Source organism: Triturus cristatus, chromosome 1_1, assembly GCF_964204655.1.
Source record: "Triturus cristatus chromosome 1_1, aTriCri1.1, whole genome shotgun sequence".
NCBI classification, from domain to species: Eukaryota; Metazoa; Chordata; class Amphibia; order Caudata; family Salamandridae; genus Triturus; species Triturus cristatus.
The window spans coordinates 69,631,628-69,645,583 of record NC_140579.1 but is presented as its reverse complement, the minus strand read 5'-3'; the positions used below and the strand labels follow the sequence as shown (position 1 = coordinate 69,645,583).

Sequence of the window (13,956 nt, the reverse complement as noted above, 5' to 3'; positions counted from 1 at the left end):
TGCTTTGATTCACAATCAAGGGTTGTCCAACTTTGATGAGATTGAATGGTCAAAAAATTATAGATTGGATGCCACCCTGCAGAAGTTAATCATTTTCATGAATAAGGGTTGGCCTTGTAAAAATAATCTTCCTAATGCATTTAAACCTTTTTGGGAAATAAGGCATGAGCTTTCTGTCACCAAGGGGTACATTTTTAGAGGTGATAAAGTTATTCCTCCTCTTTCAATGAGAATGAAAATTGTTAAGCTTTGCCATGAGGAGCACAGTGGCATTATCAAAACCAAACAGAGGGTCAAGCAATGGTTTTGGTGGCCAGGTATTGATGATGTGATTGAGCGGATTGTGCGTGAGTGTGTACCTTGCTGCATGTCGGACAAATCTTTAGTCACTTTAAGGCCAAAATTGGGTGAGTCCTTCATTCCTGAAAAGCCATGGCATACCATTGCAATTGACATCATGGGTCTGGTTGGCATTGAGAAGAAGTACATTATAGCACTCATTGACATTTTTTCCAGGTGGCCTGTAATTAAGGTGGTTGACAAAGCTGACTGTCAAGAGGTTTTGAAATTTCTCGATAGAACCTTCATTGAAGAGGGTTTACCTGTTCAGGTTATCTCTGACAATGGAGTTCAATTCATGTCCAACTTAACTCAAGAAAATTTTAAGAGAGCTGGCATTAGACATAGAACGACTTCGCTTTACAACCCTTCTGGTAACGGCATGGTTGAAAGATTCAACAGAGTTCTTAAAAACTCTATTCAAATGGCTGTTCAGAACAGTTGTGACTGGGAGGTGCAACTTTTCAAGACTTTATGGATGTATAGAACTACACCCCATGAATCCTTGGAAGTAACACCTTTTGAAGTTGTGAGAGGTCGAGGTGCTAGGACTAAATGCAATCCTGAATGGTTACTGGAAAGTACTTCTACTGCTTTACCTTTTGATGTTGTTAGATCCAGGATAGTTAATAAATGTAACATGCATCATGAAGTGTACAACAAAAAACACCCCTGAACTGAAAGCTCCTGACTGGGTCTGATGCATGGGGGCCCCTCTATGTATTTTGCAGGGGTCCCCTCAAGTGCCATTCTGTTATACTTGCTGCTCAGCCAGTGTGAGTGTGGTGTGGAATGTTGGTGAGTGAGAGAGTCAGTTCGTGTATGGGCTGAGCAGCAGGAAGGCTGCTTCTGGTGGCGCTCTCTGTACTTTCTCTATTTATACTGAGTGAGAGAGTCAGTTCGTGTATGGGTTGAGCAGCAGGAAGGCTGCTTCTGGTGGCGCTCTCTGTACTTTCACTATTTATACTGAGTGAGAGAGTCAGTTCGTGTATGGGCTGAGCAGCAGGAAGGCTGCTTCTGGTGGCGTTCTCTGTACTTTCACTATTTATACTGAGTGAGAGAGTCCGTTCGTGTATGGGCTGAGCAGCAGGAAGGCTGCTTCTGGTGGCGCTCTCTGTACTTTCTCTATTTATACTGAGTGAGAGAGTCAGTTCGTGTATGGGCTGAGCAGCAGGAAGGCTGCTTCTGGTGGCGCTCTCTGTACTTTCTCTATTTATACTGAGTGAGAGAGTCAGTTCGTGTATGGGCTGAGCAGCAGGAAGGCTGCTTCTGGTGGCGCTCTCTGTACTTTCTCTATTTATACTGAGTGAGAGAGTCAGTTCGTGTATGGGCTGAGCAGCAGGAAGGCTGCTTCTGGTGGCGCTCTCTGTACTTTCTCTATTTATACTGAGTGAGAGAGTCAGTTCGTGTATGGGCTGAGCAGCAGGAAGGCTGCTTCTGGTGGCGCTCTCTGTACTTTCTCTATTTATACTGAGTGAGAGAGTCAGTTCGTGTTTGGGCTGAGCAGCAGGAAGGCTGCTTCTGGTGGCGCTCTCTGTACTTTCTCTATTTATACTGAGTGAGAGAGTCAGTTAGTGTTTGGGCTGAGCAGCAGGAAGGCTGCTTCTGGTGGCGCTCTCTGTACTTTCTCTATTTATACTGAGTGAGAGAGTCAGTTCGTGTATGGGCTGAGCAGCAGGAAGGCTGCTTCTGGTGGCGTTCTCTGTACTTTCACTATTTATACTGAGTGAGAGAGTCCGTTCGTGTATGGGCTGAGCAGCAGGAAGGCTGCTTCTGGTGGCGCTCTCTGTACTTTCTCTATTTATACTGAGTGAGAGAGTCAGTTCGTGTATGGGCTGAGCAGCAGGAAGGCTGCTTCTGGTGGCGCTCTCTGTACTTTCTCTATTTATACTGAGTGAGAGAGTCAGTTCGTGTATGGGCTGAGCAGCAGGAAGGCTGCTTCTGGTGGCGCTCTCTGTACTTTCTCTATTTATACTGAGTGAGAGAGTCAGTTCGTGTATGGGCTGAGCAGCAGGAAGGCTGCTTCTGGTGGCGCTCTCTGTACTTTCTCTATTTATACTGAGTGAGAGAGTCAGTTCGTGTATGGGCTGAGCAGCAGGAAGGCTGCTTCTGGTGGCGCTCTCTGTACTTTCTCTATTTATACTGAGTGAGAGAGTCAGTTCGTGTTTGGGCTGAGCAGCAGGAAGGCTGCTTCTGGTGGCGCTCTCTGTACTTTCTCTATTTATACTGAGTGAGAGAGTCAGTTCGTGTATGGGCTGAGCAGCAGGAAGGTTGCTTCTGGTGGCGCTCTCTGTACTTTCTCTATTTATACTGAGTGAGAGAGTCAGTTCGTGTATGGGCTGAGCAGCAGAAAGGCTGCTTCTGGTGGCGCTCTCTGTACTTTCTCTATTTATACTGAGTGAGAGAGTCAGTTCGTGTATTGGCTGAGCAGCAGGAAGGCTGCTTCTGGTGGCGCTCTCTGTACTTTCTCTATTGATACTGAGTGAGAGAGTCAGTTCGTGTATTGGCTGAGCAGCAGGAAGGCTGCTTCTGGTGGCGCTCTCTGTACTTTATCTATTTATACTGAGTGAGAGAGTCAGTTCGTGTATTGGCTGAGCAGCAGGAAGGCTGCTTCTGGTGGCGCTCTCTGTACTTTCTCTATTTATACTGAGTGAGAGAGTCAGTTCGTGTATGGGCTGAGCAGCAGGAAGGCTGCTTCTGGTGGCGCTCTCTGTACTTTCACTATTTATACTGAGTGAGAGAGTCAGTTCGTGTATGGGCTGAGCAGCAGGAAGGCTGCTTCTGGTGGCGCTCTCTGTACTTTCTCTATTTATACTGAGTGAGAGAGTCAGTTCGTGTATGGGCTGAGCAGCAGGAAGGCTGCTTCTGGTGGCGCTCTCTGTACTTTCTCTATTTATACTGAGTGAGAGAGTCAGTTCGTGTTTGGGCTGAGCAGCAGGAAGGCTGCTTCTGGTGGCGCTCTCTGTACTTTCTCTATTTATACTGAGTGAGAGAGTCAGTTAGTGTTTGGGCTGAGCAGCAGGAAGGCTGCTTCTGGTGGCGCTCTCTGTACTTTCTCTATTTATACTGAGTGAGAGAGTCAGTTCGTGTATGGGCTGAGCAGCAGGAAGGCTGCTTCTGGTGGCGCTCTCTGTACTTTCTCTATTTATACTGAGTGAGAGAGTCAGTTCGTGTATGGGCTGAGCAGCAGGAAGGCTGCTTCTGGTGGCGCTCTCTGTACTTTCACTATTTATACTGAGTGAGAGAGTCAGTTCGTGTATGGGCTGAGCAGCAGGAAGGCTGCTTCTGGTGGCGCTCTCTGTACTTTCTCTATTTATACTGAGTGAGAGAGTCAGTTCGTGTATGGGCTGAGCAGCAGAAAGGCTGCTTCTGGTGGCGCTCTCTGTACTTTCTCTATTTATACTGAGTGAGAGAGTCAGTTCGTGTATTGGCTGAGCAGCAGGAAGGCTGCTTCTGGTGGCGCTCTCTGTACTTTTTCTATTTATACTGAGTGAGAGAGTCAGTTCGTGTATTGGCTGAGCAGCAGGAAGGCTGCTTCTGGTGGCGCTCTCTGTACTTTCACTATTTATACTGAGTGAGAGAGTCAGTTCGTGTATGGGCTGAGCAGCAGGAAGGCTGCTTCTGGTGGCGCTCTCTGTACTTTCACTATTTATACTGAGTGAGAGAGTCCGTTCGTGTATGGGCTGAGCAGCAGAAAGGCTGCTTCTGGTGGCGCTCTCTGTACTTTCACTATTTATACTGAGTGAGAGAGTCAGTTCGTGTATGGGCTGAGCAGCAGGAAGGCTGCTTCTGGTGGCGCTCTCTGTACTTTCTCTATTTATACTGAGTGAGAGAGTCAGTTCGTGTATTGGCTGAGCAGCAGGAAGGCTGCTTCTGGTGGCGCTCTCTGTACTTTCTCTATTTATACTGAGTGAGAGAGTCAGTTCGTGTATGGGCTGAGCAGCAGGAAGGCTGCTTCTGGTGGCGCTCTCTGTACTTTCTCTATTTATACTGAGTGAGAGAGTCAGTTCGTGTATTGGCTGAGCAGCAGGAAGGCTGCTTCTGGTGGCGCTCTCTGTACTTTCTCTATTTATACTGAGTGAGAGAGTCAGTTCGTGTATGGGCTGAGCAGCAGGAAGGCTGCTTCTGGTGGCGCTCTCTGTACTTTCTCTATTTATACTGAGTGAGAGAGTCAGTTCGTGTATGGGCTGAGCAGCAGGAAGGCTGCTTCTGGTGGCGCTCTCTGTACTTTCTCTATTTATACTGAGTGAGAGAGTCAGTTCGTGTATGGGCTGAGCAGCAGGAAGGCTGCTTCTGGTGGCGCTCTCTGTACTTTCTCTATTTATACTGAGTGAGAGAGTCCGTTAGTGTATGGGCTGAGCAGCAGAAAGGCTGCTTCTGGTGGCGCTCTCTGTACTTTCTCTATTTATACTGAGTGAGAGAGTCAGTTCGTGTATTGGCTGAGCAGCAGGAAGGCTGCTTCTGGTGGCGCTCTCTGTACTTTCTCTATTTATACTGAGTGAGAGAGTCAGTTCGTGTATTGGCTGAGCAGCAGGAAGGCTGCTTCTGGTGGCGCTCTCTGTACTTTCTCTATTTATACTGAGTGAGAGAGTCAGTTCGTGTATGGGCTGAGCAGCAGGAAGGCTGCTTCTGGTGGCGCTCTCTGTACTTTCTCTATTTATACTGAGTGAGAGAGTCAGTTCGTGTATGGGCTGAGCAGCAGGAAGGCTGCTTCTGGTGGCGCTCTCTGTACTTTCTCTATTTATACTGAGTGAGAGAGTCCGTTAGTGTATGGGCTGAGCAGCAGAAAGGCTGCTTCTGATGGCGCTCTCTGTACTTTCTCTATTTATACTGAGTGAGAGAGTCAGTTCGTGTATTGGCTGAGCAGCAGGAAGGCTGCTTCTGGTGGCGCTCTCTGTACTTTCTCTATTTATACTGAGTGAGAGAGTCAGTTCGTGTATGGGCTGAGCAGCAGGAAGGCTGCTTCTGGTGGCGCTCTCTGTACTTTCTCTATTTATACTGAGTGAGAGAGTCAGTTCGTGTATGGGCTGAGCAGCAGGAAGGCTGCTTCTGGTGGCGCTCTCTGTACTTTCTCTATTTATACTGAGTGAGAGAGTCCGTTAGTGTATGGGCTGAGCAGCAGAAAGGCTGCTTCTGGTGGCGCTCTCTGTACTTTCTCTATTTATACTGAGTGAGAGAGTCAGTTCGTGTATTGGCTGAGCAGCAGGAAGGCTGCTTCTGGTGGCGCTCTCTGTACTTTCTCTATTTATACTGAGTGAGAGAGTCAGTTCGTGTATTGGCTGAGCAGCAGGAAGGCTGCTTCTGGTGGCGCTCTCTGTACTTTCTCTATTTATACTGAGTGAGAGAGTCAGTTCGTGTATGGGCTGAGCAGCAGGAAGGCTGCTTCTGGTGGCGCTCTCTGTACTTTCTCTATTTATACTGAGTGAGAGAGTCCGTTCGTGTATGGGCTGAGCAGCAGGAAGGCTGCTTCTGGTGGCGCTCTCTGTACTTTCTCTATTTATACTGAGTGAGAGAGTCCGTTCGTGTATGGGCTGAGCAGCAGGAAGGCTGCTTCTGGTGGCGCTCTCTGTACTTTCTCTATTTATACTGAGTGAGAGAGTCCGTTCGTGTATGGGCTGAGCAGCAGGAAGGCTGCTTCTGGTGGCGCTCTCTGTACTTTCTCTATTTATACTGAGTGAGAGAGTCCGTTCGTGTATGGGCTGAGCAGCAGGAAGGCTGCTTCTGGTGGCGCTCTCTGTACTTTCTCTATTTATACTGAGTGAGAGAGTCCGTTCGTGTATGGGCTGAGCAGCAGGAAGGCTGCTTCTGGTGGCGCTCTCTGTACTTTCACTATTTATACTACAATCTTCATAAATATAACTTAAGCTGGAGTTGGATCATCGTTTTGTTACAACACATTCCTATACCCACCCTTAGCTCGTATGTACCACCTGCTCGGAGCAAGTGACAAATGCGAGCACTGAACAGGCTAAAGCCACATAATCAGCACAAGCAGCAGCAATACACACGCGCACACACACACTCACACACATGCATAGGGCACCAGTTTAAGTTAGTCACCAAATTCGAATAAAAAAATAAAATAAAAAAAAAATAAAAACAAATGGTGGGTTTGCCAAAAACATGATTTGACTATATTTATTAGTTACTTTTAGCTAGACTAGCGCCACCCAGCACACACCTGCACACAGAGCGTTGCAAGTTATTCACATAACAGGAAGCAGGAGTGCAAGGTGCACATGCACCTGCAGCATGGGAAGAAGTAGTGAAAGATTCCCTCGCACACACATAACAGGAAGTAGATGTACAAGGTGCCCACAAACACACACACACCTGCAGCATAGGGAGAAGCAGTGCAAGCTTCCCTCACACACACATAACAGGAAGTAGATGAACAAGGTGCACACACACCTGCAGCATAGGAAGAAGCAGTGCAAGCTTCCCTCACACACATAACAGGAAGTAGATGTGCAAGGTGCACACAAATGCACACACCTGCATCATAGGAAGAGGCAGTGCAAGCTTCCCTCACACTCACATAACAGGAAGTAGATGTGCAAAGTACACATTAACACACACCTGCAGTATAGGGAGAAACAGTGCAAGTGTCCCTCACACTCACGTAACAGGAAGTAGATTGCAAGCAGCTCACACGCACACACCTGCAACATAGAAAGAAGCAGTGTAAGCTTCCCTCACACAGAATGGGGTACAACATACATTAGCAGCAGTACAACAACCCTCAGACTTTGAAAATATACAATAGGGGCAAAATAATAAAATAGGGGCAAACGCTGCACAAACCTTTACAGATATATTAGGTACCACACAAAATAGCAGCACTGCAAGCATTCCTCAAACAAGTTCAACACAGGCAGCATCAGCACAAGCATCCCTAATAAATACCCCACTTACAGCGGTCGTGCATTCATCATACAAGTAAAGCACAGAACAAGTCAGTGCAAAGAGCTGTAGCACTCTTCTGCCACAGCTCTGGCTTTGTGATGTTGCTGGCCTAATGATGTTGTTGGCTTCCTAAAGAGCGTATTTTTTATGAGTTGTGGAAATTCATCCGCAACAGTCAGGAGGGGTGTAGTGTCTGCGCTGTCCAGTTCTCCCCGTGTGTCCTGTAACTACATATAGTATCACCTTGTGCTAAATCTGAGGGTTGATGGAGGGATGAAGTTGTTGACTCCGGAGCCAAGAGATCAGAGTAACTGCCCCAGGAATACAAAGTGAATCTTATCTGAGGCACTGAACCTGTGTGTCCATAGTGAATATACTCCCACCTGCCTTGTGATTTCTGGCCATGTCCTACTCATGCGTAGATATAGCAGATCTGTATTGTCCTGTGGTGACACACTGTGTGCAAGGACCCTTGCCTCCGTCTTCTCCGACCACGGTACTCATTTTAGCTACTTCTAGCCTCAATCTGGCGCCCCCTGCCTGTGGCTCTTCAGGTGGCTAGTACCCAAGCGAGCGACAAAGTGTCACTGACCGACAATTGGAGCACCTCTAAGGTCCACTTTGAACACATAGAACAAAACGCATTTAGGAGTGGCGGTATTCCATCATGGCCACCCCTGAAACCCAAGATGTGACCCAAATCCTGATCCATGATCGTGTCTGTGTCTACCTCGGAAGTCAGTGCTTGGGGAGGTAGGTGTCTCAGTAGGGACCTCCAAATGTATATTGATTTCATTTTATGTGCTTTGTGAAGTGTAGACAAGGCATTGTAAGGCCAGAGCGTTGAGCCAGAAGAACTTAGTACACGCCAGATTTTCATGATATCCACATATCTAGGAAACAATGAATAAAAAGGCCTCGTTATGTAACTGTTGTGATACTTATTGCACCTGATAAAATTTGCCTTTGCTGGGACAGTAATTACCACCCAATTAAGAGTTTTCTCCCCTGATGATGAGGAACAACATGCTAATGTTAGTGCTTACTGAACCAGAATGTGCAGGTTCTGGTATTTGCCAGTCATTGTGCTTCAGATCAATGTTGGGGGGGTTGACCTGCCAAGATTCATCCGATGCATGCGATTTTTATTGCAATACTAATAATTCTGATATGTAAATTTACAGGAATTACCGCACATATCAGAAATGAACAGCAAACGTGCAATAAGGGTTTAAATGGGAATCCCTTAAATGAGTCACCGATTATCCTGAAAGCCTGGCCAACGTCCAGCCCTGAAGATGCTCTTGATCTACAGCATCGATACACATCTGGGAGAATGGCCAGGGGACCTCTAAGGCCAACGTCCAGCCCTGAAGATGCTCTTGATCTACAGCATCGATACACATCTGGGAGAATGGCCAGGGGACCGCTAAGCCCACGTCCAGCACTGAAGATGCTCTGGATCTACAGCATCGATACACATCTGGGAGAATGGCCAGGGGACCTCTAAGGCCACGTCCAGCCCTGAAGATGCTCTTGATCTACAGCATCGATACACATCTGGGAGAATGGCCAGGGGACCTCTAAGGCCAACGTCCAGCCCTGAAGATGCTCTTTATCTACAGCATCGATACACATCTGGGAGAATGGCCAGGGGACCTCTAAGGCCACGTCCAGCCCTGAAGATGCTCTTGATCTACAGCATCGATACACATGTGGGAGAATGGCCAGGGGACCTCTAAGGCCAACGTCCAGCCCTGAAGATGCTCTTGATCTACAGCATCGATACACATCTGGGAGAATGGCACAGGGGACCTCTAAGGCCACGTCCAGCCCTGAAGATGCGCTTGATCTACAGCATCGATACACATCTGGGAGAATGGCCAGAGGACCTCTAAGGCCATGTCCAGCCCTGAAGATGCTCTTGATCTACAGTATCGATACACATCTGGGAGAATGGCCAGGGGACCTCTAAGGCCATGTCCAGCCCTGAAGATGCTCTGGATCAACAGCATCGATACACATCTGGGAGAATGGCCAGGGGACCTCTAAGGCCAACGTCCAGCCCTGAAGATGCTCTTTATCTACAGCATCGATACACATCTGGGAGAATGGCCAGGGGACCTCTAAGGCCAACATCCAGCCCTGAAGATGCTCTTGATCTACAGCATCGATACACATCTGGGAGAATGGCCAGGGGACCGCTAAGCCCACGTCCAGCCCTGAAGATGCTCTGGATCTACAGCATCGATACACATCTGGGAGAATGGCCAGGGGACCTCTAAGGCCACGTCCAGCCCTGGAGATGCTCTTGATCTACAGCATCGATACACATCTGGGAGAATGGCCAGGGGACCTCTAAGGCCAACGTCCAGCCCTGAAGATGCTCTTGATCTACAGCATCGATACACATCTGGGAGAATGGCCAGGGGACCTCTAAGGCCACGTCCAGCCCTGAAGATGCGCTTGATCTACAGCATCGATACACATCTGGGAGAATGGCCAGGGGACCTCTAAGGCCATGTCCAGCCCTGAAGATGCTCTTGATCTACAGTATCGATACACATCTGGGAGAATGGCCAGGGGACCTCTAAGGCCATGTCCAGCCCTGAAGATGCTCTGGATCAACAGCATCGATACACATCTGGGAGAATGGCCAGGGGACCTCTAAGGCCAACGTCCAGCCCTGAAGATGCTCTTGATCTACAGCATCGATACACATCTGGGAGAATGGCCAGGGGACCTCTAAGGCCACGTCCAGCCCTGAAGATGCTCTTGATCTACAGCATCGATACACATCTGGGAGAATGGCCAGGGGACCTCTAAGGCCATCCTTTCCATAATCAGAGCTCCATTAAAATTCCAGAACACGTTGTACCCTGAATGAGAAACTCAGGTCAGAATTGCCATATGGGGCCGGAAGCCTCTAATGTCTATGGGATCTGCCACACAGGAGAGCAAGCAAAGTAAGGCATTACAGGAACAGAAATGGCGTCAGCACCTCAGGGTGGGGGACTGACGGGCTGGCTCAGAGTTCCATGAATACCCTTCTTTTCATTGATGGTGACCTCAAGAATAGGTCTTAGTCTTCAAATGTTGCCTAAATGGGAGTATCAGAGGGTGAGGGAAATTCTCAGTTCCACAAGTTTTGATATGTATCATGAAGTGAGCATCAAGGAAATGTAGTTTGGTGAGTCAACCTACCTTCCGAGTGGGCGTGGGCGCGTAGATCTTTGTTGCTGGATTCTTTCTGAAAGAAATGAAAAGAATGCAAATGTTAAGTACGGGCATTAAAGGGAAACTACACCAGTAAATTAGCCAACAAGATGCACGCAAAACATTCAAATATGTAGTGTAAACTAGTGGTGATGCCAACTTTAGCTGCAGAATGTTGTTTACATGTAGTGTTTTCTTGCATTTCAACTGCAGCTGTTGTAAACATTAGCTGAAAAATAAAGGTAGGTGCCGAGTCAATGCAAATATATAAATATATGTATATATAGCTCGCACACCTGCTAGAGTAGAGACATCCTTCCTACTCCTTTTATCACCATTCTGAGCTTTTTTCGGCAGGAGGAGAAACCTGCCAAAGCACATCTGCCTCAATAAAAGTCATAACAAATATCAACTGTGTGATCCTGCAAGAACTCCAGTAGAAACTGGAAAAAGCATGCCTCCTGAACTCTAAAATCCTGCAGGAGTTCATTCTTTTTGTAGCAGAAGCAGGAGAGCGGCCCTGCCATCAGCACTCTAAGACCCTACAGGAAGTCCAGCATTCCAGCTTGGGAGGTAGCCTGTCTTCTGAACTCTGAGGGGACTCTTCCTTCACTCTGGGAATCTGCAGGATCCCCAGCCTTCCTGCTGGGGATGGAGCCTGCCTTCTCAACTGAGATCCTGCAGGAATGCATCCCATCCTGCTGGTGAGGGAGGCTGCTTTCTGCACTCTGAGATCCCGCAGGAACTCCTCCTGCACTCTGAGATCCTGCAGGAATCCCACCTTCCTGCTGGGGAGGGAGTCTACCTCCTACACTCTGCGATCCTGCAGGAACGCCTCCTGCACTCTGAGACCCTACAGGAAGTCCAGCCTTCCTGCTGGGGATGGAGCCTGCCTTCTTAACAGAGATCCTGCAGGAATGCATTCCATTCTGCTGGGGAGGGAGCCTGCCTTCCAGCACTCTGAGATCCTGCAGGAACTCCTCCTGCACTCTGCGATCCTGCACTCTGAGATCCTGCTGGAACTCCTCCTGCACTCTGTGATCCTGCAGGATCCTGCACAAACTTCTCCTGCACTCTGAGATCCTGCAGGAACTCCTCCTGCGCTCTGTGATCCTGCAGGAACTCATCCTACACTCCGCAAACCTGCACAAAATTCTCCTGCACTCTGCGATCTTACAGAAACTCCTCTTGCACTCTGCGATCCTGCATTCTGAGATCCTGCCAGAACTCCTCCTGCACTCTGAGATCCTGCTGGAATTCCTCCTGCACTGAGATCCTGCAGGAATGCCTGCCATCCTGCTGATGAGGGAGCCAGCCTCCTGCACTCTGAGATCCTCCACACATCCCCTAGAAAAACAGGAGAGGGTTCCAATACATTGTGTGACGAGTGACGCGGGGCTAGGAGGAGGAGTGAACAGCAGGGGAAGCCCCTCCGTCAGAATGGGCATCGTGTGTGAATAGAGGCGCTAGGTGCCCTGGGTGGCTCAACACTGTACGGAAGTTGGGAGTGTTCACAAATGAACCAGCGGTGACTCTCCCCATCCCGCTGTGCATCAAGCGCCCAATGGATCCTATGAAAGCAAGGGAAATGAAACCCCTCCTTGGCTGGGCAGTAAAAGGGCGCCACATGGGCCGTCGAGAGTCCGGTGCCACTGCACCTACTGCAATCATTACATCAGCACCTGTGATTCTATCCTTGCTTCGTGTGCAGTGCCATGAAGTTTGCTTCTCGACTCCTACCTTGTTGTTGCGGTGCGCGAGGACCAGAAGCGTGGTGGCAGTGCCTAGCGCCAAGATGCACATGAGGCTGATGAGCTGCCAGCAGCGGTCCTGCGCCCTGGGCTGCACGCGGAGCCGCCCCTGCTCTGAGTCCGTAACGGCGTGCTCGGTGCCAGGCTCCATGGTGGCTAGTGCGCGTGTCTCCACGTAGCGCCTGGTGCCGGCTGGGTTCTGGCCTCCGCCGCCTCTGCGCTTTATAGGCAACCATCCCTCTCGGAAGCTGTGATGTCTCAGAGGGGGAACCCCGCAGCTAGGAGGAAGCCGGCACGCCAGGGGGCGGGGCCGGGCACTCAAAGTACCGGGAAGAGGATGCTGCGAGTTTCAGAGAAAGTGCCAAAAACGAAGAGAGTGTTAGGCCGTTGAAATACGGGGAAATGCAGTGGTGGGGGCGGTGTGGGAAGGTCATGACAAAGAAAAGCACCAATATGGAGGGAAAAATTGCTGGGGGGAAAACGGGTGCAAGTGAGAGGAGAGGAGAAACGTCCACTGCCCGAGAAAGGTAGAGAAGGGAGAGAAAGGGATGAAATAAACAGGAGCTGTGCACAGAGGTGGAGGTGGGTTTGTGAGGTCAAGTGCCATAGGAGTGGCGATTAAAAGGGCAGGTTAAATGCAGCAGGAGAGGGGCAGGTAAAAGGGAGAGATGGTGATGAAAGATCTAAAACCCCTCTAATGGCTCTCATAATGTACCTCTATTCTGACCTGCACCATGCACTGCTGTCTGTCCTGAGAGCTCTATCACTACATCTCTATTCTGACGTTCAAGAGATACTGAAAAATCTACCCCTTTCCACAATGCCCCTTTGCCCTAGTGCCCTCATAGGGTGGGTTGCATTTTTTCACGCCTAGCGCTTGCAATTCATGCTAGAATTTTGTGTATCACTGTGAAGTTTACTTAAATGGTCCTCTGCGCGGAAACTGAATGTGCAGTATCCCCTCGCTCACGAAAGGCACGCGAGATGCCAGCTGCTGGGCAGAAACCTTATAAAGAACTGGGCGAGAGGTCAGACCCTGGGCCAGTGCACCGGCGACCGCTTCCCATCGTTCAACCTTTCTGGAAGATGTCATAGCAGACTTGGGTTCGAGTGACCAGCTGGCATGGAGACAAAATCTGGGCAGTGACTGTAAAAAGTTCCGGAAATGAGGTCAGAATTCAGGCGATAATTCAGGACAAAAGACCAATTTCACAGACACATCTGAGGAGGAGAAGCAGCAGTCCCTGCATATAAGTTTGTGAATAGCATGTTGTAGTATGGGAGTAGTACTCCCTTATGCACTACAAAGGCAGTTTGGGATTAGATCCCAACATGAGGGACGGGAAGAGAACAAGAGGAATTAAGGAGAATAGATTATGGCTGGGTATGGTAAGGGAGAAGCATACTCCTGTGTCTGGCTTTGCACGTACTCCTAGGAAATCACATCATTCTTGATTACACCTATTTACTACCTGACAGAGGCCAGGTAGGGTGCGTCGTGCTTTACTTATTTGATTGCGAGGCCTGGGTCCATTGGTCATCGCCTTGTCAGTCCATTGCCAAAAAACCAAAGGGAGGCCAAAGGCAGCTTTCGATGCCCTGAGGTACCCCAAGCAAAAACAAGGAGCACAGAGCTAGCTGTGTGGAAATTGCTGTGACTGGCTGGGCAATTTATAACCCAATCGTAGGTCAGCTCTCACTCACACTGGGCTGCCATTGGATGATGTATATAGCCACATTATTG

The 13,956-nt window shown here is 49.0% G+C and overlaps 1 protein-coding gene across 1 annotated transcript in view; it reads right to left on the bottom strand.

Annotated features, from left to right (window-relative positions):
- Window positions 1-12,363, bottom strand: part of LOC146869444 (lymphotoxin-alpha-like) — a 78,086-nt gene extending 65,723 nt beyond the window's left edge. The window contains exons 1-2 of the mRNA XM_085599848.1: window positions 12,202-12,363; window positions 10,450-10,495 (exon numbers count right to left, since the gene is read on the bottom strand). Coding sequence (XP_085455974.1) covers window positions 10,450-10,495; window positions 12,202-12,363 — 208 coding nt within the window. The remainder of the gene's footprint in view (window positions 1-10,449; window positions 10,496-12,201) is intronic.
- Window positions 12,364-13,956: the final 1,593 nt, after the last annotated feature.